Raw genomic sequence first — 25,706 nt, 5'->3', positions numbered from 1 at the left:
TATTGAAGCCCCACTATGAGAAATTGTTCAGAAAAAAATTAAATGCCGGAATCTCGTGAACTGGGTGTCAGTGCAAATCACGCGAGATTTGGACGGACCAGGAAGAGCAGTGCTGGGAGCTTCCGCTACAAACAAGCTTAAAACATATAATTATTTAATTTTTTTCGGAACAATTTCTCATGTCGGGGCTTCAATACAAGAGGGACATTACAGACGAGCAGTATGGAGGTATTTGGATGTTTTTTGGTGTGTCTTTTTGTTACGAAGAAAAGTGGTGTCCATTCATAACCATTATATGGACAAATACCGCTGCACGGAGCCCCGCTGTAACTCAGAGAAGCCACGGAGGACTCTGAAACTTCTCCCAGCCCTTAGTCCACATGAGGGGGAGGAGATAATGAGTGAAATTTGAATTTTGGGCGAACTATCCCTTTAACGGACCACATATTGACCAATGAGACAGGAAACAAGCCAGTGAGTGGACTATGAATCTCTGAGCTCAGTGACACCTACCAGTTGTTACAGTTGATGGCAGCGTAGCGGTTCAGTGCTTTCTCATGCGTCGTCGTGTAGTTTCACAGAGGACAAGGACCGTCACTGTCAGACTCCCATCAGACTTTATTTACATCTGCTAATGAAAAGAGGAGAAATAATCTCTGCATCAGGCTTCACAGTCACAGCTCAGGATAACACACACACACACACACACACACACTGGAACAAAATAACCTTCACAACACTCTCTGCCTGTTCAACAGTCACGCTGCTAGGATTAGCCACAAGCTAACATGAAGCTATCAAAGTGAGTGAAAAGCTTTTCCGTATCAATGAACTTGTCATGTATCTCACTCAGCATCATCACAGAACATCAGCAGTTGTTGTCTGGAGCAGATCTTCACATATATGATCAATAAAGTCACCTTTAACCCTCAAATAGAAAGTTAGATTAACGGAGCTCAGTACAAGTCAACCTACCACGAGGCTCCGACAGCAGACTGTTGCCTAGAAACGGGTCAACCCGCCAAGTCTGCAGGGGCTCGTTAGTGTGGCGTTTCAAAATAAGAGCTTCTAACTCATAGATCATAATAAATAAATAGATAAAAAATAAAGGAGTGAACGACTTCATATTGTAACAGGCAGATAAATAATAATAATAAACTAAGTGTAGTGCAGCTTCCATAATAACAGAATTACAGTTAGTGGAATTACTAACTCCTTAACTCTATTACAGCAGCAGGTACAAGACAAAGCAGCCAGATAAATAAATAAAACACATTACAGCAGAGTGAGGACAGAGGAAAGCATCAATGTGTTTAGGAATGACTTGTAAACAGTTTATAATGAAAACGATATTGACAATGTGTATGGAACATTTTAAGAATATTCACATCATTATTAAACAAAAAGTTTCCAGTGAAACAACAAAGCAGCAAACTAAAGTCTATAGATGGACCATGGATCATGAAGGGATTAGGAAACGCCTGTCAAAAGACAAATACACTCTACAGAGAATTTATTCAACAAAGAACTAAAGAGGCAGAAAATAAATGTAAGTATCAGAATTAAGTGAACCAATATTATAAAGCTCTGTAGAAAGGAAAACTATAGGACAATATTTAATAACACCAAAAACAACACTAAAGGAATATGGGATATATAAAATGTTATTATCAAAAATGTCTCAACACAATGAAGTTCCCCTCAGTATTTCATTCAGAGTGTCACAGGATATGAAGCTATGGACCAGGAAAGACTGGGCTCGTAATAGGAGGGTTAGGTGAGTGATAAACACAATGAGGAAATTAAGTCACAAGCTACTATGGAGTTAATATGCTTTATGAAAAATAAAATGAAAATGAAAATTCAGCACAATAACTGACTTCATGTTCCACAGTTTCTTTCTTTTTGTTCTTCACAAATGACAAATCAAATTGTTCTCTATCACAAATGGGAAATGTCCACATGAGAAAAAACATAATTACAAAAAAGAGTTTTAATTAATGTTGTTTGAAAGTCTTTGGGGAACAGAGACAGGACTGTTAGTACATAGTCATAACACTCTTCTCTTTATGGCCATACTCAGATCACATAAAAAACACAATTAAACACAGTAGTACTCTAATACAATAGTGACTAAAGGAAAACATTTTATTAACTGTACAGGTTTTAGTTCTATATCCTATCAAATGGAATATTTATTTTTACACATTTTAAAACAACCGTAAATTATTTGAGCTTTTTTATGCCATGAAATGTGATGATTTTAGCTGTTTTCCATGAATTACAACACTTTATGTTTTACTTTTAACCATGAAATATGATTCATTTTGTTTAATCTCTTTTTAACCATTAAACGAATCCTTTAAGTTATCAACTGTGAAACAGTAAAAACACAAATCAAACACTTCAATTTTTTAATTCACAACATTGCTTTTGCTGGTAATGAACATATTTAGCAGCTTCTCCGTCTATAATGCACATTATCAGTGCAAGCAACACACACACACCAACACAATACAATGAGTTCAGCATCCACACAATATATCATAGCTCATAACAGGTTGTCAATGCCTTAAATCTTCCTTTAATGCACAAACAATAGTAACTGTAGGTCATGTTCATGTTTCTGTGGGGACGATAAGAGCTTTCTGCTGCCTAAAATAAATGAATTTTGAGGTCAACAAACAATATTATTCTATTCATATAATTAGAGCCAATCATCTACTGGGTTACAGGAACATTAAAAAGGACGACATGGATGATGATGGTTCACAGCTTTAATCAATGTTTTGTAAGTGTTGGAGGAAAACGTGGCAGAAAAACTCCCTGATCCGTTTCCATGTGAGGACTGCAGTGATCTCTGATAGGAAGCCCAGCTCCATGTTCCTCACAGCAGCTGAAGAAAATGAAATAGTGGATATTGTTCACTAAAGATTGTAAAGATGTGAAGCAGTGAAACGTCTCTGAAGAATGACACTCCAGGTCATTTTCTTCTTCTTTACAGAGTTCTTCTCACTCTTTACCTCAAAGCAAATCCTCTGTTGATGTGACCATTACCCAGAATCCTGTGCCTTTCCTCCTTTGCTCTGTGATGCAGGTGCAGGTTTATGACAGTAGGGGGCGCTGACGTCACATGAGGCAGAATCTCACCTGAACCTGTTGAACTACACCACACAAAGCTCTGACGTCAGGACGTTGTCGCTCTGCAGCAGCTCAGAAACGGTCAAAATGGCCGCCAGGTGTTTGTCACTGTGAACTGTTGATTATCACAGTTACACAACAAACACATGAGTGTCACATTAAGATTATATTAAACCACTGTGTGTGTGTTTGTCAGATACTTCAGGTGAGGTCAGCAACACCTTCTCACTCACCTGTGACCTCACCTGGTCATTCATAGTGAGTGTTAGCGTCATTAAAATAGGAGCAAGGCAAGGCAAGGCATCTTTATTTATATAGCGCATTTCATACCAAGGCAACTCAATGTGCTTTACATAAAGACAAAACATTTAGAAAAAAAAAGAGAAGCATGAAAACAGAATAAAAACAAACACTAAAAACAGAGTTAAAAGCAAGAGTAAAAATGTAAAATAAAAGAAAATAGATAAAGTTTTAAGTTCTTAAAAGAGCTCAGCTATAAGCACATGAAAAGAGAAATGTTTTTAACCTGGATTTAAAAGTGTTTACAGTTGATTTCAGTTCTGCTGGTAGTTTGTTCCAGTTGTTGCAGCATAACAGCTAAATGCTGCTTCACCATGTCTGGTCTGAACTCTGAGCTCCACTATCTGACCTGAGTCAGTAGATCTCAGAGCTCTACTGGGTTTAGACTCTACTAACATGTCATTCATGAGCAGTCAAACCTCAAACGGTGGAAAACGAGAAAATAGTGATGGAAGTATGACAGACAGGTAGCAAGATGGAGTCAGTGACTCACTGCAAAAACTCAACATCTCACCAAGAATCCTATGTGTCTTGTTTCTAGTCAAAACTAATCTCATCATACTTAAAATAAGACTCATCATATTAAAAAGTAGCTTGTTTTTAGACACTTTTTACATCTTTCAAGCAGATTTTCACTTGAAGGAGAAAAATCTGAAAGTGGCACAAAAAACTTTCTTTCACTGGCAGATTTTTCTTCTTATTTCAAGTCACAAATTATTTGAAACAAATGAAAATGATCTAAAAACAAGTAAATTTTTTTTAGATGATGTGTCTTATTTTAAGTGGAAAGAGATTAGTTTTGACTAGAAATGAGACATTTTGACAAGAAATAAGACAAATATTCTTGGAAAGATTTTGAGTTTTTGCAGTGACTGCCTACACTGACAACTGAGCTCTCCCCCTGCGACTTGAAAAACAAACAAAATACAATCGCTTTTTTACTCTGTTTTATAGTTCTTTACCTCCTCTAGTTGTTTTTAACCGCTCATAGGATTTCTAGTCACAGAATCCTGTTGTTAAGCTGCACTTTGTCCCACACTTTGATCCAACTGGGTCTGACAGCGTGGGGAAATCCCTGACAGCTGACAACCAGCTAGCTTACCGGACACCCAACCACCTCACCGGGTCCAGTATTAAGTCTCACCTCCTCTCCCCGTCTAAACAGTCTGCTATTATATGTGCCTCTTCAACGCCGTGGACTCCATCTGGAGGAAGTTTCACCTTTCAAAATAAAGGTGGATTAATTCTTCCTTACCTCTCTGAGGTTCTTCTATGAGAGCTCAGATCTGACTCTGTGGTTTATGTCTTCACTTCATCTCTTGCTGTGTGTATGTGGAGTTTCCATCGCTCACACATTCTCCATCTCTCTGAAACCTTGGAGACCAGTCAGACTTGGTTTTAGAGAAAATCTCCTTGTAGGTGAACAGGAGTCAAAGTTTTATTTCGTGATTGTGTCATGAGAAAAATATATGACCTTAACCTACTTAAACATCACGTTTCACGCCAAAAAAAATCAGCAGTTTGTCATAAAATGGCAACAGAAGAATGTATTTAGTGTGAAGACGCTCTAGGACTACAGATCTGGTGTCCCACTAAAAATACATCACCAACTGACACGGGAAAGGAAGGACGCCATGTGGTCGCCATGGTGACGTCACTACGCCACCTGGAGTCTCTATGGTTACGGATTCTAAGGAGTTTTATTCTACAATAGTTTTACAACAAACTGCTGATTTCTCTTCATGAAACGTGATGTTTTAAACAGGTAGAGGTCGTATTTTTTCCTCATGGCACAATTTTATCGGATCATGAAATAAAATTTTGACTCCAGTTCACTTACATGGAGGTTTTTTCCGAATTGAGTTCCCATGGCAACGTTACTTTCTGCTTCCGCTGAGGCTCTCTATTTCACTCCAGTGGTTTCCTCCTGATGGATCTACTTGTATTAAACCCCCTGCTGGACAATAAGTGACATCACAGCACTATTCTAGCTGTTAGACTACCAATAACTGTTTATAATAATAATTATCACCTGATTCATTCAAAGTTCTCCACTGAGTGTTTCATGTCAGTGACAGATAATTGTCATAGTGTCTGGTTCAGTTCACCTTCATGTTAATGTTGTGTGTGTGATAAATGTTCTTTGTTCACTTTGGATTTTATTTCTTGGAGCAAAGTGCAAAGAAGCAGCAGGTAATTAATCCAGATAAGATAACATCATGATGAACAGGTGAGTCACAGTTCAAAGTGTTAAAGTTGACCTTTGACCCAGCGGTTGTGTCGCAGTTTATTTCCCCGTGTGAAGGTAAGGTGAACAGTCTGAATGTTTTCCTCGTTAACACCTGTCGTTACCTGAGTTCTCTGCCCTTCAACTTGTTGTTGTGTTGTTATAATGTGACTGTAGCTGAGTCAGAGCTGTAGCTGTAAAGTCTGGACCGACAGAACCGTGTCCTCCATGTTGTGTGGATGTTGTGGGTAGAACCGTGTCCTCCATGTTGTGTGGATGTTGTCGGTAGAAGCGCTGGAATAAGAGCAGAAGCTGTTACTGCCTATATCACTGATCAATACTGACAGTTTCTTTATTGATGATTGGTTTTCCAGTGTTGATCAATGTTCAGCATCAGGTTCTTCACAGTAACTGAGTACATTTAGTGCAGTACAGTTGTGAGGTACTTGTACTCTCCTTGAGTATTTCCTTGTTGTGCTACTTCCTGCTTGTACTGCAGCTCATGTACCTGACAGGTGAAGCTACTGGTCACTTTGCAGCTGCAGGTTGTAGATTAAAAACACCTGATGAGCTCAGAAACACAGGATTAAAGATGAAACCACAGCATGTTTGTCCTGTGACTCTGTAGGTTACATCAGCTCACTGACTCATTTAAATCTATGAGAAGAGGAGCAGCTGGACACTGTCTCTGTGTCCTCACCATTCATGTCTGTGGTTACACACAGCTAACACTCTGGGTTATTGATTATTGGGCACAAATCATTAATATTGTTGTGGAGAATGTTTCAGAGCTGCAACAGTTGTTCAATCAACATTTTTCAAGCAGAAATTTTCAGTTTTCAGCCTCAAAAACTGAAGATTTCCTTGTTTTCTCTGTTTGATTTGACTGTAAACTGAATATTTTTGTCTCTTTGATTGTTGCTGTGACAAAATGAGACGTTTGAAGACGTGGCCTCAGACTGAGAGGAACTTGAACGCATCATTTGTCTGTATTTTGTGACATTTGAGAGACAATAAGTGTCAGTGGCAGCTGGAGAGTGAAATGACTGAATGTTGTGACAGTGGAGCTGTGAGGTGAAATAAGTGGAGGCCCAGTTGTTGTGTGTGTAGCTTGTTTGGTCCAGTGGTTTTCTACAGGGACGCTGTCCACACAGAGACTGTGTCACATCAACTCAGTGGATCTCAGTCCTTGTGTGTGTCAGTGGATGGAAACAGTGGTCCATGGATCATGTTGCTGGGCTGCAGCTTCATGACGCCATCTAGTGGACTGATAGTAGAAGTAGAGCAGCTGATGGCAGCTTCCTCTTCCTCACTGCTGTGTGACTGCATTCAGCTGACACTGATATGAAGCAGAGGAGAAGAGCCAATCAGTGGAGGAGCAGCTGGAGACATGATGGACATGTGAGCTGCTGTGCAGATGAATGATGTGTGTTTCCTCTGCAGGTGAAGCTACAAAGTGTGTGTGAGCTGATGTGGATGTGAGCTCAGCAGCATGGATCAGTGTGAGGACAGAGAGGAGGGAGCCCCTCCCTCTAAAACCAAGAGCCAGACCACAGGTCAAAGGTCAGATGAGCATCTCTAACTGTCCATGACTCAGACCGCTGCTCCATCATTATTCACACTCAAAGCTCTGTGTGTGTTGTGTTCAAGGCCGAAGCAGCAGCACAAGCCACAGTCTGGACCTGGACCTGGACCTGGACCTGGACCTGGACCTGGACCTGGACCTGGACCTGGACCTGGACCTGGACCTGGACCTGGACTTGGACCTGGACCTGGACCTGAATCCAGCGATGAGTCCATTGGTCGTCATCAGTTTAACAAGAGACGATATTTATTTGAAGGGTCAGAATTTAAAACAGTCAGAAAGACTTTTCTATCTAAAAGTCAGTTGTTGTGTTTATTAAAAGATTGAAGATATTTCACATCAGTTTTTCTCCAACATGCACATTTATCAGTTGTGTTGTTGTTTCAGGATCCAGCAGCAGAGACCAGACTCTCCTGAACCCAGCTGTCTGTCTTTAAAGAGCGACCGGTCAAAGGGCATTATCGTTGACTTTAAAGGAGGACGTGGATCAGCTGATCAGATGTAAGAGACAAAACTACATTTCAAAGGTTTTGAGTTTCTGTTGAACGTTCTTCCTGTGGAGTCACATTTCAATTACCCCTTTCCCACTGGCCAAAAAACCCATTTAACCCTCAGATCCTGTTAAAAATCACTAACGTTCTCCTGATAGGGACAAAAAATGTCCCTGTTTTCAAACACACACCACGTCAAAGTAAAAATAGGTATTACAATATTTTTTTTTTGTTGCTTAGGGTTAGTTGTCTTCTAATGAATGATGTGTAATTTCATCAATATTTTTTATAATTTAACCCTTTCATGACCTGTTTTAGTGAGGGACCGCTAATATCCGTCATAAAAATGTTGTAAAACTGCAATAAAATAAGAATTTTAAAAATTATTTTATTTACTCCAACTATTATGAGAACAGTCATATGTCTGCCTTTGAACAGGGCCAACATTGATTTGTCTGCTTAAAGTTTGCTGGAGCTTTTTTTTCATTTTACCGTTTTACTGTTTTGTGACATGTCGGCTAAAAGGCATGATCACGTGACTTTCTGTGTAAAAAACATGACATCATAATTCACACATGGCTAGAGGAGAGTTAAAAGACCATCATACTTTTTACTGGACCTCAATCGACCAAGGGAAAGTGGTATAATCTGATATTTTAGATCGGAGTTTTGAAAAAAGCGTCAAATCATCCAGCCCTCTCCCTCACGTATTTTACCCGGGCAGCGATGCACCATTCCTGGGGAGCGCTCTGGCAGGGTCCCCTCTCTGGTTCTCCGGGCCTGGAGCTTCTGGGACTGGTTCTGGTTTTACAGCTGCTGCTTGCAGATGATGATGATATTTCAACTCCAGTCAAGTCCCACTGCACCAGGACACCCACACGGACCCCCCCACACACACGAATGCACGCGCATCATCGGGCACGCGCGTCCACGTATTCGATTATTGCAGCGCAAACTTTGGACTAAGAAAATGAGGAAAAAAATGGATCAGCTGGGCAAATTTTGATAAAAAGTTAAATCTGGTGAAAATCAGAGACCAAATTATTTCCTGCATCATCAGGCGGATGTAATCCCTCAGCTCGATCCCCCCCAGCACGGACCAGCTGCAGCTGGGGGGGCGGTGAGTCCCCCGGGGCAGCGCGAGTAGCTGCACCCCGGCAGCAGACTCACATGGCGGGGCCGGCCGGAGAGAATGCCCCGGACTTCGGAGCCGCATCCTCGCGGTAATATGAAGTGATATTTCAAAAATCACCCATAAACCTATACTTTGACTTCCCCTGATGTGAATTAAACCATGAAAATATAAAAAATATTTTTCTAGGACAAAATAACCCCCAGGTGAAAACATGTGGTTTTTGCGATTTTCAATGGATCTCTATGGGGGCATTTTTTGTCCATATCAGGAAAAGAGGTGCCAACGCGATAAACAGAGAACTGTGTTGTGCCACGGACGTCCGTCATACGGGTCTGCCACGGTCCTGGTGCTCCAGGTCAGCCAGATGCCTCGGCGGACGGACCTCACACTCCGCAGCGGGCGGCTGTGGCATGACACTGTGTTTCTTGCACCGTGGATGAGAGCGGGGCGACCGGTTTATGCTCTGTCTGATCCCCCAGCGGGGGGGGGGCTGCGTCGACCCGTTAATTTTAGTGGGAAAACAGCTAATGATTCTCATTACAAACTGAGTTATAACTCAGACACACGTTCAGTGAATGACTGACAGCATCCCATGCATCTTTCTTTCTGTTATTGCATCCACTGCTGATGCTGCTAAATATAACAGCTGCTTTTTGTTCACTTCCTGCAGCAGTCGCTCCACTTCAGCACTAAAGTTCTTTTTATGTTTGAAGTCAGACGCTCCCTGTAGATTTTTGTTTGGACATTAACTTTCCCTCTCAACTCACCTTCTCTGGCATTCTGGATTTAACAACACTTTCATGAATCTGACGTAGAGTTTGCATGTTCTCCCCGTGCATGTGTGGGTTCTCTCCAGCTTCCTCCCACAGACCAAAGACATGCAGGTGAACTGGTGACTCTAAATCACCCATAGGTGTGAATGTGTGTGTGTATATGTTGGCCCTGTGATAGACTGGTGACCTGTCCAGGGTGAACCCCGCCTCCTGCCCAAAGTCAGCTGAGAAAGGCTCCAGCTCACCCTCCACCCAGTGAGGATGAGCTGGATGAAGATGAATGAACTTAAAGAGATATTGGTGAATGAGGCCCATTGTTACAAAATGTAGGAAAAGGAACTCATTCACATTTGTAACCCTTAAAATAACTTTGCAGAGAATTCTTTTGAAAACCTAAAACTGTTAAACATGAGTTGTGTTGTTGTTTCAGGATCCAGCAGCAGAGACCAGACTCTTCTGAACCCAGCTGTCTGTCTTTAAAGAGCAACGACTCAAAGGACTGGCTCATTGACTTTAAAGGAGGACGAGGATCAGCTGATCAGATGTAAGCTGTAACTAACAGTCAGACTCAGGTTATTGTAGAAAAGAACCAGTTTGTACGACGTGTTGTTGGACCAGGTCTGAAACCAAAGTGTCTCTGTCTGTTGTGAACGTCCTCAGGGGACATATAAAGTCCATCTTGTATTATCTCTCTGTCCTGATGTTGACTTGACACTGATTCCTCCACAGAGTGGACCAGGAGAGCTCAGAGGTTCCCAGTGGTCAGTCTGCCCAGCAGCATCAAACACACCTGGACTCCATATTTATGGTGAGGACATGTCCAACAGCTGCTGTCACATCTGTTGTGTTCACCATCATCTCCATGCTGCACTTTGACACCAGTGGATTGTCAGTCTGTCCAACATGGATCTGATGTTTGGCTCCATGGTTTTAGTTTGATGCTGTCACTCATAGAGTTTCTGTTCCAGCTGCTGGAGGAGAACATGGTCACTTTTGTCAAGAACGAGCTGAAGAAGATCCACAAGGCTCTGAGTCCAGATTACCCAGAATGCTCAGGGAGTCAGAGGGAGGATGAGGAGGTGTTGGACGGTGAGGATGAAGAGCAGAGGAGGAGCAGCAGAGAGGCATTAGTGAAGATCACAGTGAACTTCCTGAGGAGGATGAAGCAGGAGGAGCTGGCTGAGCGTCTGCAGAGGAGTAAGAGGATTTCTCTAAAGATTCAACATGATGGACAAATGAGACGTTCACTGACATCAACACACGGTGGGAAACATGTTCACATAGCCGTTATTTAGAAGAATTAAAATGTTATATTCTCTTATTGATCTAATTTCTTGTGTTTTCTTTCTGAATATTTTGCTCCAGTTTTTGGACGTAGACTCAAATCTGCCCTGAGGAAGAAGTTCCAGTGTGTGTTTGAGGGCATCGCTAAAGCAGGACACCAAACCCTTCTGAACCAGATCTACACAGAGCTCTACATCACAGAGGGAGGGACTGGAGGGGTCAATGATGAACATGAGGTCAGACAGATTGAAACAACGTCCAGGAAACCAGACAGAGCAGAAAAAACCATCAGACAAGAAGACATCTTTAAAGCCCCACCTGGAAGAGACCGACCAATCAGAAGAGTGATGACAAAGGGAGTGGCTGGCATTGGGAAAACAGTCTTAACACAGAAGTTCACTCTGGACTGGGCTGAAGACAAAACCAACCAGGACATACACTTCACATTTCCCTTCACCTTCAGAGAGCTGAATGTGCTGAAAGAGGAAAAGTTCAGCTTGGTGGAACTTGTTCATCACTTCTTCTCTGAAACCAAAGAAGCAGGAATCTGCAGCTTTGATCAGTTCCAGGTCGTCTTCATCTTTGACGGTCTGGACGAGTGTCGACTTCCTCTGGACTTCCACAACACTGAGATCCTGACTGATGTGACAGAGTCCACCTCAGTCAACGTGCTGCTGACCAACCTCATCAGGGGGAACCTGCTTCCCTCTGCTCGCCTCTGGATAACCACACGACCTGCAGCAGCCAATCAGATCCCTCCTCAGTGTGTTGACATGGTGACAGAAGTCAGAGGGTTCACTGACCCAATGAAGGAGGAGTACTTCAAGAAGAGGTTCAGAGATGAGCAGCAGGCCAGAAAGATCATCTCCCACATCAAGAAGTCACGAAGCCTCCACATCATGTGCCACATCCCAGTCTTCTGCTGGATCACTGCTACAGTTCTGGAGAAGCTGTTGAAGACCAGAGAGGGAGGAGAGCTGCCCAAGACCCTGACTGAGATGTACATCCACTTCCTGGTGGTTCATCTAAAACTGAAGAAGGTCAAGTATGATGGAGGAGCTGAGACAGATCCACACTGGAGTCCAGAGAGCAGGAAGATGATTGAGACTCTGGGAAAACTGGCTTTTGAGCAGCTGCAGAAAGGAAACCTGATCTTCTATGAATCAGACCTGACAGAGTCTGGCATCGATATCAGAGCAGCCTCAGTGTACTCAGGAGTGTTCACACAGATCTTTAAAGAGGAGAGAGGCCTGTACCAGGACCAGGTGTTCTGCTTCGTCCATCTGAGTGTTCAGGAGTTTCTGGCTGCTCTTCATGTCCATCTGACCTACATCAACTCTGGACTCAACCTGATGTCACAACAACAAACAACCTCCAAGAAGACTGAAACAACAGGAGTCAAATCTGCAGAGACAAACTTCTACCAGAGCGCTGTGGACGAGGCCTTACAGAGTCCAAATGGACACCTGGACTTGTTCCTCCGCTTCCTCCTGGGTCTTTCTCTGAAGACCAATCAGAATCTCCTACGAGGTCTGATGACACAGACAGGAAGTGACTCATGGTCCAATCAGGAAACAGTCCAGTACATCAAGAAGAAGATTGAAGAGACTCCCTCTGCAGAGAAAAGCATCAACCTGTTCCACTGTCTGAATGAACTGAATGATCGTTCTCTAGTGGAGGAGATCCAACAGTCCCTGAACTCAGGACGTCTCTCCACAGATAAACTGTCTCCTGCTCAGTGGTCGGCTCTGGTCTTCATCTTACTGTCATCAGGAGAAGATCTGGACAAGTTTGACCTGAAGAAATACTCTGCTTCAGAGGAGGCTCTTCTGAGGCTGCTGCCAGTGGTCAAAGCCTCCAACAAAGCTCTGTAAGTAGAGATAGTTGGATTTATTCATCATTATATAAAAACCCATCTGTCTTTCAACAGAACAGATAATAAACTCCTTTCTTCTTTAATTCCTCATGATCATCTCTTCAGACTGAGCAGCTGTAACCTCTCAGAGAGAAGCTGTGAAGCTCTGTCCTCAGTCCTCAGCTCCCAGTCCTCTAGTCTGAGACACCTGGACCTGAGTAACAACAACCTGCAGGACTCAGGAGTGAAGCTACTGTCTGCTGGACTGGAGAGTCCACACTGTAGACTGGAGACTCTCAGGTGAGGATCCATCCTGTTTATCTGATGACACTTGAACACAGCAGTAGTGTTGTTTTTGGCGGCCTGTTTTAATTTCAGTTTTAGTCTTTATTAGTTTTGGTCAGGTTCATGCTCTTTTTTGTTTAGTCAAGTTTTAGTCAAGTAAAACTCTGAGCATTTTTGTCTTATTTTGGTCAGAATAACCCATGACTATTTTCGTCTAGTTTTAGTCGACGAAAACTGATGACATTCGTCTAGTTTTAGTCAGTTATTTTAATCTCGTTCTAGTAATGTAATTCTATTTAACCCAGTTAATATAGTATAATTACCTTCTATAGTAGCCTAACTATAGACGAAACCAATTTTTTCTTTTAGTCAAACCAATTTCACAATTCGAACATGGTTATCTTATTTTTATATTATTGATACCTTATAGAATACATCCATTCCAGACGGCTGTGGCTCAGGAGGTAGAGCGGGTTGTCCACTAACCGGAAGGTCGGTGGTTCGATTCCAGGCTCCTCCTGGCAACATGTCGAAGTGTCCTTGGGCAAGACACTGAACCCACACTTGCCCCCCGATGTGTCCATTGGGTGTACAAATGTGTGTGAATGGTTAGATTTCTGCGCTGCCAAGCGCTGTGTGAATGTGTGTGAAAGGGTGAATGTGACCAACAGTGTAAAAGCGCTTTGAGTGGTCCAAGAGACTAGAAAAGCGCTATATAAGTGCAAGTCCATTTACCATTTACCATTTACATGGAAGATGCTGCTCAACATATTTATTTTCAGTTCCCACACACTAGATTTAGCAGATATTTTGGAGAAACCCACTTTACACTCTCTCTCACACACACCAACAAATAGCTACATACACACTAGTCATACACGCACACACACACACACACACACACGCTAGACTCGTCACACACGTGTCTCAGTGGTTTGACGATCCGCGGCTGCCGGCCGTCGGTCCCTTTCTCTGTGTCAGACTCGTTAACACTAACCCAGCGCAGCTGCATCTTCTAAATAATGCCGCGAGTGAGGATTGAGGAAGTGACGTCGCTGCCTATGAAACAGAAATACTGCAAAATAATAATTATTTTGTCTCGTCTTGTTTTGGTCAACGAAAATGAAGAGACATTTTAGCAGAGTTTTTGTTTTGTGAACCACATTTAGTCTCGTTTTTATTCGTCAACAGTATTGCATTGTATATTTTATTATAGTTATCGTCACATGGCCACTGTTTACGTTTCGTCTCGTCTTGTTTTCGTCACGTGATAAAGGGTCGTTGATGATGATATTTCGTCATAATTTTCGTTGACGAAAGCAACACTACACAGCAGCAGGTGTTGACAGAGGGTTCCTGTGTGTTGTTGTGTGTGTTCAGTCTGTCAGGATGTCTGGTCACAGAGGAAGGCTGTGCTTCTCTGGCCTCAGCTCTGAGCTCCAACCCCTCCCATCTGAGAGAGCTGGACCTGAGCTACAACCATCCAGGAGCCTCAGGAGTGAAGCTGCTGTCTGCTGGACTGGAGGATCCAGACTGGAGACTGGACTCTCTCAGGTATGGAGAGGCTGCTGCAGCCACACTCACTGTCTGATAGAGGAGGAGGAGCTGGAACATTTTCTATGGCCCCGTTCACACCTGGTCACACCTGGTATGAACATCTGTCTCAGGTGATCCATGCATTGATGACATCAGATCCCATCACTCTGACCATATCCAGAGGTGGTGTAGGCCACAGTGAAGCTCCGCCCACTCCACTGACGTCCTCTGTCTCAGTCTGACTCGTCCCAACTAGAGCATGACTACCCGACCCAAGCCCGTGGGTAACCCGACCGGTAACGGGCCGGGTGCGGGCTTAATTTCCAGGCCCGTGCAGCCCTCTAGTCCCAACACAGTTTATACTGAAGCCAAAACCTCAGAGTGTTTCAAACATGAGCTGTGCAGCTTTCCTTAGTCACAGTGATGAACTACTGGGATCAGGAGGTTCTCCTCATGATGACTTCAGTGTCTCATCATGACTCACTGTGTGTTATGAACTCCCCTGGGAGATGTGAAGCAGGTGAAGTGTAAGGGCCAGGTGAGGTCAAGGTAGACTGATCCACAAATACACAACAAAGAAACATATCATGAGATGGGAGGTAGCTCACTTAACCCAATGAGTGGGCGGAGTTTGGTTGACCCATATCACCTGGGCTGGAGGCGGAAGTGAGGGTTCGACTTCCGGGGTTTCGAGACGAAGAGCGGCAGGTCTTCACCCTCTTTGAAACCCACCGTTCATGCTATCTTGAAAAATTACAATTAATGAATCTACCGGTATGCTCATTTAGCCTCCCACAATGATCATGACTCCACACAGTGGCCAGAAATGTGTTACCCAGACATCTACACGTATTTGGTCGAATCACCGGGTAGGTTTTGGCTAAGTGTTGTCTGTAAATAGCCTCTTAATAGCCAACTTTTTGTTAGTTAGTTTGTTAAGCCAGTTAGGCTGAACTTTTCAATGGAGGGATGCTGGGCGCTGCCCCTAAATTACCCAGGATGCATCAGTCATTCTCAGATGCCGCTCTGGTCTATGTAACTGTCAGTATTTGAGTAAAAATCGTAATCACGATCAAAATTCGATTAATCGTCCAGCCCTACCAGCAGGTACACTTTATTTTAATGTGCTCATTCCACTGTATCAAAGAGTAACAAGTGTGTACTAACACAATCGTTACATATACTAAGTTGTGTAACAGCACGTGGTACACTATCGAAGACACTGATTATTGCAGTTAATGTGTAAGAACTGTGGTATCCCAGCAGGTACGCTACACTTTATTTTAATGTGCTCATTCCACCAGAGGTGTATAAAGTACTTGAAAAAAATAACTAAGTAAAAGTAGAAAGGGATGAGCGAGTACAGCATTATCTGTATCTGTATCTGTATCTGTTAACCATATGAATTATCTGTATCTGTATCTGTACTCGGAGTGGGAAGGGCCTAAACCGGAAGTGGGCGGGGTTTAACCCAGAAGTGGGTCGGGTTGTCTTGAAATGGGCGAGGCTTTAACCGGTATGTTATTTTAAGCATGCAATTGATATGGGTTGATCAGAAATTGTTATATTTATTGCTGATTAGAAAACTGTTTACAGGACAGCATCAGCATTGAGCTTCAGATCAATGGCTTTGATCATGATAGCAAACAAACTATTTACAGAACAAGTTTTGCAACAATGAATGTACACATGTGGTTGCAATTATTAAGTAAAATGTAATGAACAAGAGTTTTCATAGTCAACATAACTTTCTTTTTTTTACTTTAATTTTTTTTTTTTAATGATCAGTGTGATTTTTAATTTTTAACTTTATATGTGTGTGTGTGTGTGTGTGTGTGTGTGTGTGTGTGTGTGTGTGTGTGTGTGTGTGTGTGTGTGTGTGTGTGTGTGTGTGTGTGTGAGTGAGTAAGAGAGAGAAAGAGCCAGCTGAATGTCAGCTACTCTGTGTATCACTCATTATTCTGTAGGATCATGAGAGAGAGAGGAGGGGGGAGAGATAGAGGGAGAGGAGAGAGAGAGAGAGTGTGTGTGTGTGTAGCTTAATTTGTAATAGCCTAGGCCTATTATTTATACCACTACTATTTTTTTTAAAGAAATACAGCAAGAAAGTGTCAGACACTCAGTGCGTGAACTGGTTAGCGCCAGCTGACGGTTAAAAAAAAAAAAAACTCCGACGAACGGCGGAGGGAGGGAGAGCGTGTGTGAAGAAAAAAAAAATCTCCGACAGGCAGAGAGTCGGCACCACGTCTGAACGAACCCACGTTTACCAGAACTCTACTGGTTCATAAGTAAGTTACTGAAGTAGGCCTAATAACAAAGCTGAAGCTGAACGTTAAGGGAAAAGACCGGCGAACCTGAGTGACTGAGGGAGAGACAGAGAGAGACAGACAGCTGTCAGCTGTTCTGTGTGTGAGTGATCAGAGCGGGACACAGCAACACACCTGCATGTGTGTAGGGGAGGGGCTGTAGCCTATCACAGAACGCTGACACAGTCAGCTATCCAATGAGGATTTTCATTCAATCTTTTTTTTTTTTTTTCCGAGCACAGATATTGACTCGTATTACTCGTATATTATCCGTACTCGGCAAAAGTGCTTTATCCGTACCGGATACTCGTTTCAGCCGAGTATCCGGCTCAACTCTACCATAACAAAAAACGACTTTGGTAAAAGTAAAAGTCACGCATAAGAAAATTACTTGAGTAAAAGTCTTAAAGTAGCTCACATTAAATGTACTTAAGTATCAAAAGTATCTTGTGAAAAAATATACTCAAGTATCAAAAGTACAAGTACAAGTACAAAGTACAAGTACAAGTACATCCACTGCAGTTCGCGTATCAACCCCATGTAGGTGTAGATGACGCAATTATCTATATGCTGCAGAGGGCGTACTCCTCCCTGGACAGACCCAACACCACAGTGAGGATCATGTTCTTCGATTTCTCAAGCGCCTTTAATACAATCCAGCCCAGTCTGTTAAAGGCCAAACTGGAGAACATGCAGGTGGAGGCTCCTCTGGTCACATGGATTGGGGACTACTTGACGAGCAGACCACAGTTCGTCAGGCTGCAGAACTGCATGTCGGAACGACTCATCAGCAACATCGGGGCCCCCCAGGGAACAGTGCTCTCCCCTTTCCTCTTCACTGCATATACATCTGACTTTCAGTACAACACAGAGTCATGTCATGTTCAAAAATTTTCAGATGACACAGCTATTGTTGGGTGCACGGTGGGAGGTCAAGAGGAGGAGTACAGGGGTGTGATTAAAAAGTTTGTGCACTGGAGTAAGGAGAACGGTTTGCTGCTTAATGTAGCAAAAACCAAAGAAATGGTGGTGGACTTCAGGAGGAAGAAGTCCCCACCTTCTCCTGTTTGTATCAGTGGGAGTGATGTGGAGATTGTGGGGCAATATAAGTACCTTGGCGTCCTACTGGACAGCAAGCTGGAGTGGGCAGGTAACACTGAGGCTGTTTACAAGAAGGGCCTGAGCCGCTTGTATTTTTTGAGGAGGCTTAAGTCTTTTAATGTGTGCAACAGGATGCTTAATATGTTTTATCAGACTGTTGTAGCCAGTTCCCTCTTTTTTGCTGTGGTGTGCTGGGGTGTGGGCATAAAGAAAAAGGACGCAAACAAGCTTAACAAGCTGATCAAGAAGGCCCAGTCTGTTGTAGGGGTGAAGCTGAGCACCCTGGAGGAAGTCACTGAAAACAGAGTCCGAACAAAATTCCTCAGGATTACGGACAACACCACCCATCCCCTCCATAAAACACTGGACAGTCTGAGAAGTACTTTCAGTCACAGATACAGACTCCCCCGCTGCTCAAGAGAGCGATATAAACATTCATTTATACCCACTGCAATACAGCTGTACAACTCCTCAATCTGATTAATTAATGCAGTCATCACAAGCATCCTGGACCCAGCACTTTTTCTTCTTTTAACTTCTTAACTTTTAACCTTCTACACGCATCTCTTATTCATATATTTATTTCTTTTTATTCTGTGTTTTTAAATACACTATGTGTTTTTATGTCTTACATGTATTTTTACTCAGTGTGTTGTGATCTGTGTTGTTGTCTGTATTGTCTTGCTGCTGCTCTGTGACATTTTTAAATTTCCCCTCGGGGATTAAATAAAGTATTTCTATTTCTATTTCTATTCTATATAAAGTATTTCGCATAAAAAGAAGCAAAACAACTTGTTTTGCTCGTGTGTTGTTTTATTTCACTTTCAGGTGAATAGATGTGGAATGATAAAACCAAAAAACACCTGAGCAAACATGTAGAGTGAGTGAATCAAGTGTCTGTGTCTGCCTGAGAATATAACGCAAGCGTCTGTCTGTGTCTGTATATGATCATTAGTGGCCCGGGCGTTTAATATGCTCAATCAACTGGAGCCAAGGCGTTTCTAAGAACCAGGCGGGTATTTGCAACAGGCACGCAGTGGCAGTGGTGCGAGGTAAAAACGAAACTTATCAATCGGCGCATGAGAGTGATCGATCCTGTTACGCATAGAGGATCTTTGGAGCCGTCTGCGGCCACAGCAGCAGCAGCAGCAGCAGCAGCGGGTCGTAGTGACAGAGACTGTGTGAATGCTTCACTATCGCAGATTCAAATACTAGCCTAGTAATCGCCCGGGCATTTCATTGAACAGGCTTTTACTGAATGAGGTCGGACCCCCGACGGCTTTTAGGGCACAGGCGCATATTTGCACGCAGGCGATTATTTGGTCGTAGGCTAGCCTACAGGTAATTAGCCTATAGTTCTATTTTAATTTGTAGCGAGTAACGAGGTGGCAAACGTAAATGTAACGGAGTAAAAGTATATTTTTTAACTTTTAAATGTAGTGAAGTAAAAGTAAAAGTCCTGATTAAAAAAAGAACTCCAGTAAAGTACAAATCCTCAAAAAAACTACTTAAGTAGTGTAATGAAGTGCATCTACTTCGTTACTATACACCTCTGCATTCCACTGTATCAAAGAGTAACAAAGGTGTACTAACACAACTGTTACATATACTAAGTTGTGAAACAGCATAGTAAGTGGTACAAGACCCAAGACCGAAGACACTGGTTATCGCAGTTAAAGTCCCTGGAAAGTGAAATTGGAGTTTTGTTTCAAAATATATTAAAAGTGTTCAAAATGTATTGATAAAAACATGCAAAAAGACCCATTTTTGTGCAGTGCTTAATTTTAGAGGTTAGGGTTTCACAGTTTCACTCTGCTTCAGTGGTCTTTGTTTTTAAGGGCAGGCTTACAGAGGGGGCCCCGTGACGCACTGGCGTCCCTACTTTCATAACTCCTCCCATGTGCACAGTAATATTATAAATACTTCAAGAATGCCAACGACCGTCTGCTGCCACTACCCCCAGAGCTACCAGCGCCGCCGGAGCTACCAGTCCACTAGCTTGGTCTCTGTCTTAATAAAATGTAATGCAGACTTATCAGGTCATTGTAAAACATTTATTTATTGATGTAAATGTGGTGTTATTTGAACCTAGTCTATACAGATCCCAGAGGCAGCGCTGCTCTTATGTGAAACATGAAGCTCCACTTTTAATTCAAACAAACTAATGAGACTGCCACAGTGGGACCAGCCGGCGCTCGGTGGTAAAACTCTAAAAGCTAAAACAGCCACAGTCCAGGTGAACCTCTGCAGCGTCCGTCCCACAGCTCACCGACACAGCAACGGCTACACCGGCAACAAAACCGTGGGCCGCCGCCGTCAGCGGACGAATCTCCGCTTGCCCTGATAGCGTTAGCTCGGCGGCTAGCACTAGGCCCGTCGTCCTGTGCTGACGGTGGCGGCCCTCATTGTTGTTGTGGTGTAGCCTTCCAGGCTCCCGTTGCTGTGGTGGTGAGCCGTGGGTCCGATGCTGCAGTGGCTCGGGACCATGGAGGCTCGGGGTGAACGAACGGGGCTAGAGCTAACGGTTAGCGCCGGTCTAGTCGAGCTAACGCGTTAGCGCCGGGCTAGTCGAGCTAACGCTATCAGGGTAGCGGAGATCCGTGTGCCCCCAGCATATTTCCCTCACTGCTCAGTGTGTATCGGAGACATTCAGATAAGAGCTGGACTCAGACTCAGGCTCAAGCCCGTAGCTGCTCGGGTACGATGTGACAGTTAGCAGTAGGCCATTTGATTGACAGTTGAAACTTGATGAAGCTCAGCAAGTGGGCGGGGCTTATGTGCCTGCAGCAGACATCCAGAGCTGCGAGAACTGCCTCATTTAGTCATGATTTTAAAACCTAATTTCACCTACTAAACGAATTTTTCTAGCATCCAAAATTGGCAGGATGGTTAATAGGACATATGTCTGGGATGTGATTAACTCAGAAAACGAATCCAGTGTCACTTTCCAGGGACTTTAAAGTCCTGGACTTTAAAGTCCCTGGAAAGTGAAATTTGAGTTTTGTTTCAAAATATATTAGAAGTGTTCGAAATGCATTGATAAAAACATGCAAAAAGACTCATTTCTGTACAGTGCTTAATTTTAGAGGTTAGGGTTTCACAGTTTCACTCTGCTTCAGTGGTCTTTGTTTTTAAGGGCAGGCTTACAGAGGGGGACGCCTACTTTCATAACTCCTCCCATGTGCACAGTAATATTATAAATACTTCAAGAATGCCAACGAGCGTCTGCTGCCACTACCCCCAGAGCTACCAGCGCCGCCGGAGCTCCCAGTCCACTAGCTTGGTCTCTGTCTTAATAAAATGTAATGCAGACTTATCAGGTCATTGTAAAACATTTATTTATTGATGTAAATGTGGTGTTATTTGAACCTAGTCTATACAGATCCCAGAGGCAGCGCTGCTCTTATGTGAAACATGAAGCTCCACTTTTAATTCAAACAAACTAATGAGACTGCCACAGTGGGACCAGCCGGCGCTCGGTGGTAAAACTCTAAAAGCTAAAACAGCCACAGTCCAGGTGAACCTCTGCAGCGTCCGTCCCACAGCTCACCGACACAGCAACGGCTACACCGGCAACAAAACCGTGGGCCGCCGCCGTCAGCAGACGAATCTCCGCTTGCCCTGATAGCATTAGCTCGGCGGCTAGCGCTAGGCCCGTCGTCCTGTGCTGACGGTGGCGGCCCTCATTGTTGTTGTGGTGTAGCCTTCCAGGCTCCCGCTGCTGTGGTGGTGAGCCGTGGGTCCGATGCTGCAGTGGCTCGGGACCATGGAGGCTCGGGGTGAACGAACGGGGCTAGAGCTAACGGTTAGCGCCGGTCTAGTCGAGCTAACGCGTTAGCGCCGGGCTAGTCGAGCTAACGCGTTAGCGCCGGGCTAGTCGAGCTAATGCTATCAGGGTAGCGGAGATCCGTGTGCCCCCAGCATATTTCCCTCACTGCTCAGTGTGTATCGGAGACATTCAGATAAGAGCTGGACTCAGACTCAGGCTCAAGCCCGTAGCTGCTCGGGTACGATGTGACAGTTAGCAGTAGGCCATTTGATTGACAGTTGAAACTGATGAAGCTCAGCAAGTGGGCGGGGCTTATGTGCCTGCAGCAGACATCCAGAGCTGCGAGAACTGCCTCATTTAGTCATGATTTTAAAACCTAATTTCACCTACTAAACGAATTTTTCTAGCATCCAAAATTGGCAGGATGGTTAATAGGACATATGTCTGGGATGTGATTAACTCAGAAAACGAATCCAGTGTCACTTTCCAGGGACTTTAAAGTCCTGGACTTTAAAGTCCCTGGAAAGTGAAATTTGAGTTTTGTTTCAAAATATATTAGAAGTGTTCGAAATGCATTGATAAAAACATGCAAAAAGACTCATTTCTGTACAGTGCTTAATTTTAGAGGTTAGGGTTTCACAGTTTCACTCTGCTTCAGTGGTCTTTGTTTTTAAGGGCAGGCTTACAGAGGGGGACGCCTACTTTCATAACTCCTCCCATGTGCACAGTAATATTATAAATACTTCAAGAATGCCAACGAGCGTCTGCTGCCACTACCCCCAGAGCTACCAGCGCCGCCGGAGCTCCCAGTCCACTAGCTTGGTCTCTGTCTTAATAAAATGTAATGCAGACTTATCAGGTCATTGTAAAACATTTATTTATTGATGTATATGTGGTGTTATTTGAACCTAGTCTATACAGATCCCACAGCTCACCGACACAGCAACGGCTACACCGGCAACAAAACTGAGGGCCGCCGCCGTCAGCAGACGAATCTCCGCTTGCCCTGATAGCGTTAGCTTGGCGGCTAGCGCTAGGCCCGTCGTCCTGTGCTGACGGTGGTGGCCCTCGTTGTTGTGGTGGTGTAGCCTTCCAGGCTCCCGTTGCTGTGGTGGTGAGCCGTGGGTCCGATGCTGCAGTGGCTCGGGACCATGGAGGCTCGGGGTGAACGAACGGGGCTAGCCGCCGAGCTAACGGTTAGCGCCGGGCTAGTTGAGCTAACGGTTAGCGCCGGGCTATTAGCCGCCGAGCTAACGTAGCTAACGCTATCAGGGTAGCGGAGATTCGTGTGCTGATGGCAGCGGCCCCAGCATATTTCCCTCACTGCTCAGTGTGTATCCGAGACATTCAGATAAGAGCTGGACTCAGACTCAGGCTCAAGCCCGTAGCTGCTCAGGTACGATGTGACAGTTAGCAGTAGGCCATTTGATTGACAGTTGAAACTTGATGAAGCTCAGCAGGTGGGCGGGGCTTATGTGCCTGCAGCAGACATCCAGAGCTGCGAGAACTGCCTCATTTAGTCATGATTTTAAAACCTAATTTCACCTACTAAACGAATTTTTCTAGCATCCAAAATTGGCAGGATGGTTAATAGGACATATGTCTGGGATGTGATTAACTCAGAAAACGATTCCAGTGTCACTTTTCAGGGACTTTAATTCATAAGAGTCGAGGTATCCCGACCCAGGTACACTTTATTTGAATGTGCTTATTTCACTGTATCAAAGAGTAACAAGTGTGTACTAACACAATCGTTACATATACTAAGTTGTGTAACAGCATAAGTGGTACACTATCGAAGACACTGATTATTGCAGTTAATGTGTAAGAACTGAGGTATCCCAGCAGGTACACTTTATTTTAATGTGCTCATTCCACTGTATCAAAGAGTAACAACGGTGTATTAACACAACTGTTACATAGACTAAGTTGTGTAACAGCATACATGTTCCAAGACTCAAGAGGCAGGAGGAAGATTGATGGAAAAGGTTGCCCAGGCAACATGGGTTGTGGTTACACCCATTTTTCTTGCAGATGTACCCCTTCCCCAAAGAGAGAGGCCACTTTGACAAAGTATTGTAACAAGCATTTCTTATTACAAGTGTAACAAGGACCTGTAAGTACACCAAAATACACTATGTAATTACAATGTAAGTACATGTTATTACATACGGTTACATAGGTAATTACACTGTAATTAATTAGGTAGATACACAGGAACAAGGACCCCTTAAAATAAAGTGTTACCCCGTCGGGTCACTGTGATCAGATGGTTTCTATTAGAGCTCCTTCATCCACTCACTGCTGCTGTGGCTCCTGTGGAAACCTGCTCACAGCCTCATTCTTCAGCTTCCTGGGGAGTTTTCTTCAAACAAACACAAGTTGTGTTCACACTCAGTGTTTCTCACTAAACTCACTGTGTGTTTCACTGAGCTCTAACAAACGTGTTGAGTGTGTTTCCTTCCTCCTCAAACACTGAAACCATCCACTGTTCACAGCTGCACTCTTCTTCTTTCCTGGTGCATTGTGGGATATCTGGGCTGGTCAGCTCCACCTGTTGTGTCTTCATCTTCTTTGCTGTGACGTGTGTTTGTGCAGCTTGAGAGTCAGAGAGTGAAAGTGTGTGTCTCACACTGCAGTGACATCAGATGGAGAAAAGACATGATGAAGTGTTTCCTCCTGGTCTCCTCCTGCTCTGTATCATCACTAGATAAAGACTCCAGCTCCTTCTTCTCTGTGCTCAGTGTTCATCCAGACATACCAGCCTCCATGTGAACACAGTGATAAAACAGTGTGTGTGTGAGAGCCATGTAATGTCCATGTGTGCATGCTGACAGAGAAGGTGCTGCTCTGACCCCCCTCCTCCTTTCAGGGTGGAGCCTGCTGGAGTCCCATGGTTGACACCAGGTCTGAGGAAGTGTAAGTCTGTTTTTACTTTGATTCATGGAAACGAGGGATGCACATGTTGAACCGTTTAACCGTTAACCGATAACAAGAACTTTGACCGATTAATACTCTCAGTTTTTTTTATTAGCTCCTTGTCGTCAACTCATGGGGGCGTGTCGACACGTGTAGATTTCCACGTGCCTTCAGTCATATTTCACGGTAAAAAGTTCCACAGGAGGACTGACAGTATGTGCAGCAGCCCCCGTGAAGGAAGATCAGACCATAAATGTAGCTACACAGACATAGATGTGCATCACCTGTAACAACGGCGCTGAATAAAATGAAAAAACTAAATAAAAGAGGAGGCTGATGCAGCTCTCCTGCAGCTCCACAGAGGAGCTCTGCTGCTCCTTCAGTCTGGTGTTTGGCTGCACTTGAATGAATTCATTTATTTAAAACAGGGACAATGCACAAAAAAACATTCATCTTGTAAAACAAGAAGAGCTGCTTTGAGCCAGGTTATAGCAACAATTGCTAATTTCCGCCTGTAGTCCCTGGGCAGGTAAAGTGCTAAACAGATACAATATTAAGATTAATTGAAATAAGACATAATAACCATAATATTTAAAAAATTGACAGAATGCACTAATAAAAGCAGGCAAACAGGAGCGCCAAATCATAAAGTGCACAATAGGGACTAACAGCACATACACTCTCTCTCACTCTCATCACACATTCAAACACATACACATACAATACACAGATAACAATCATCCTCCTCTAATAACCACACTCATAGCCAGACACATACACACACTCACATAATACTCAACAATGTGTGCAAACTTGCTTACTTAGTAACCAGCGCTTTGACAAGCATGAGAATGTGTGAGGATTTGTACATAGAATAAGTTGTGTGGGAAGGACGTTCCACTGACTCATGGCCACACAGGAAAAAGAAGAGCTGCCAAACTGAGTTCTACTACACTCACCCCTCGTAACAGATCTAGTTAGACGTACTGTGTTACTTTG

The 25,706-nt window shown here is 43.6% G+C and overlaps 2 protein-coding genes across 2 annotated transcripts in view; both read left to right on the top strand.

Moving 5' to 3' along the window:
• Nucleotides 1–25,706, top strand: part of LOC146965670 (uncharacterized) — a 310,932-nt gene that overhangs the window by 87,515 nt on the left and 197,711 nt on the right. The gene's annotated exons all lie outside the window — the stretch shown is intronic.
• Nucleotides 12,277–25,706, top strand: part of LOC146965673 (uncharacterized) — a 70,612-nt gene continuing 57,182 nt past the window's right edge. Inside the window, exons 1-2 of the mRNA XM_085766361.1 lie at nt 12,277–12,806; nt 12,918–13,091. Of these exons, the coding sequence (XP_085622487.1) occupies nt 12,289–12,806; nt 12,918–13,091 (692 nt within the window). The 5' untranslated portion in view covers nt 12,277–12,288. The remainder of the gene's footprint in view (nt 12,807–12,917; nt 13,092–25,706) is intronic.

This window comes from Trachurus japonicus, chromosome 21, assembly GCF_045865225.1.
Source record: "Trachurus japonicus isolate A0001 chromosome 21, Traja_1.0".
Lineage (NCBI taxonomy): Eukaryota > Metazoa > Chordata > Actinopteri > Carangiformes > Carangidae > Trachurus > Trachurus japonicus.
This window is presented reverse-complemented; position numbering and strand designations above follow the sequence as displayed.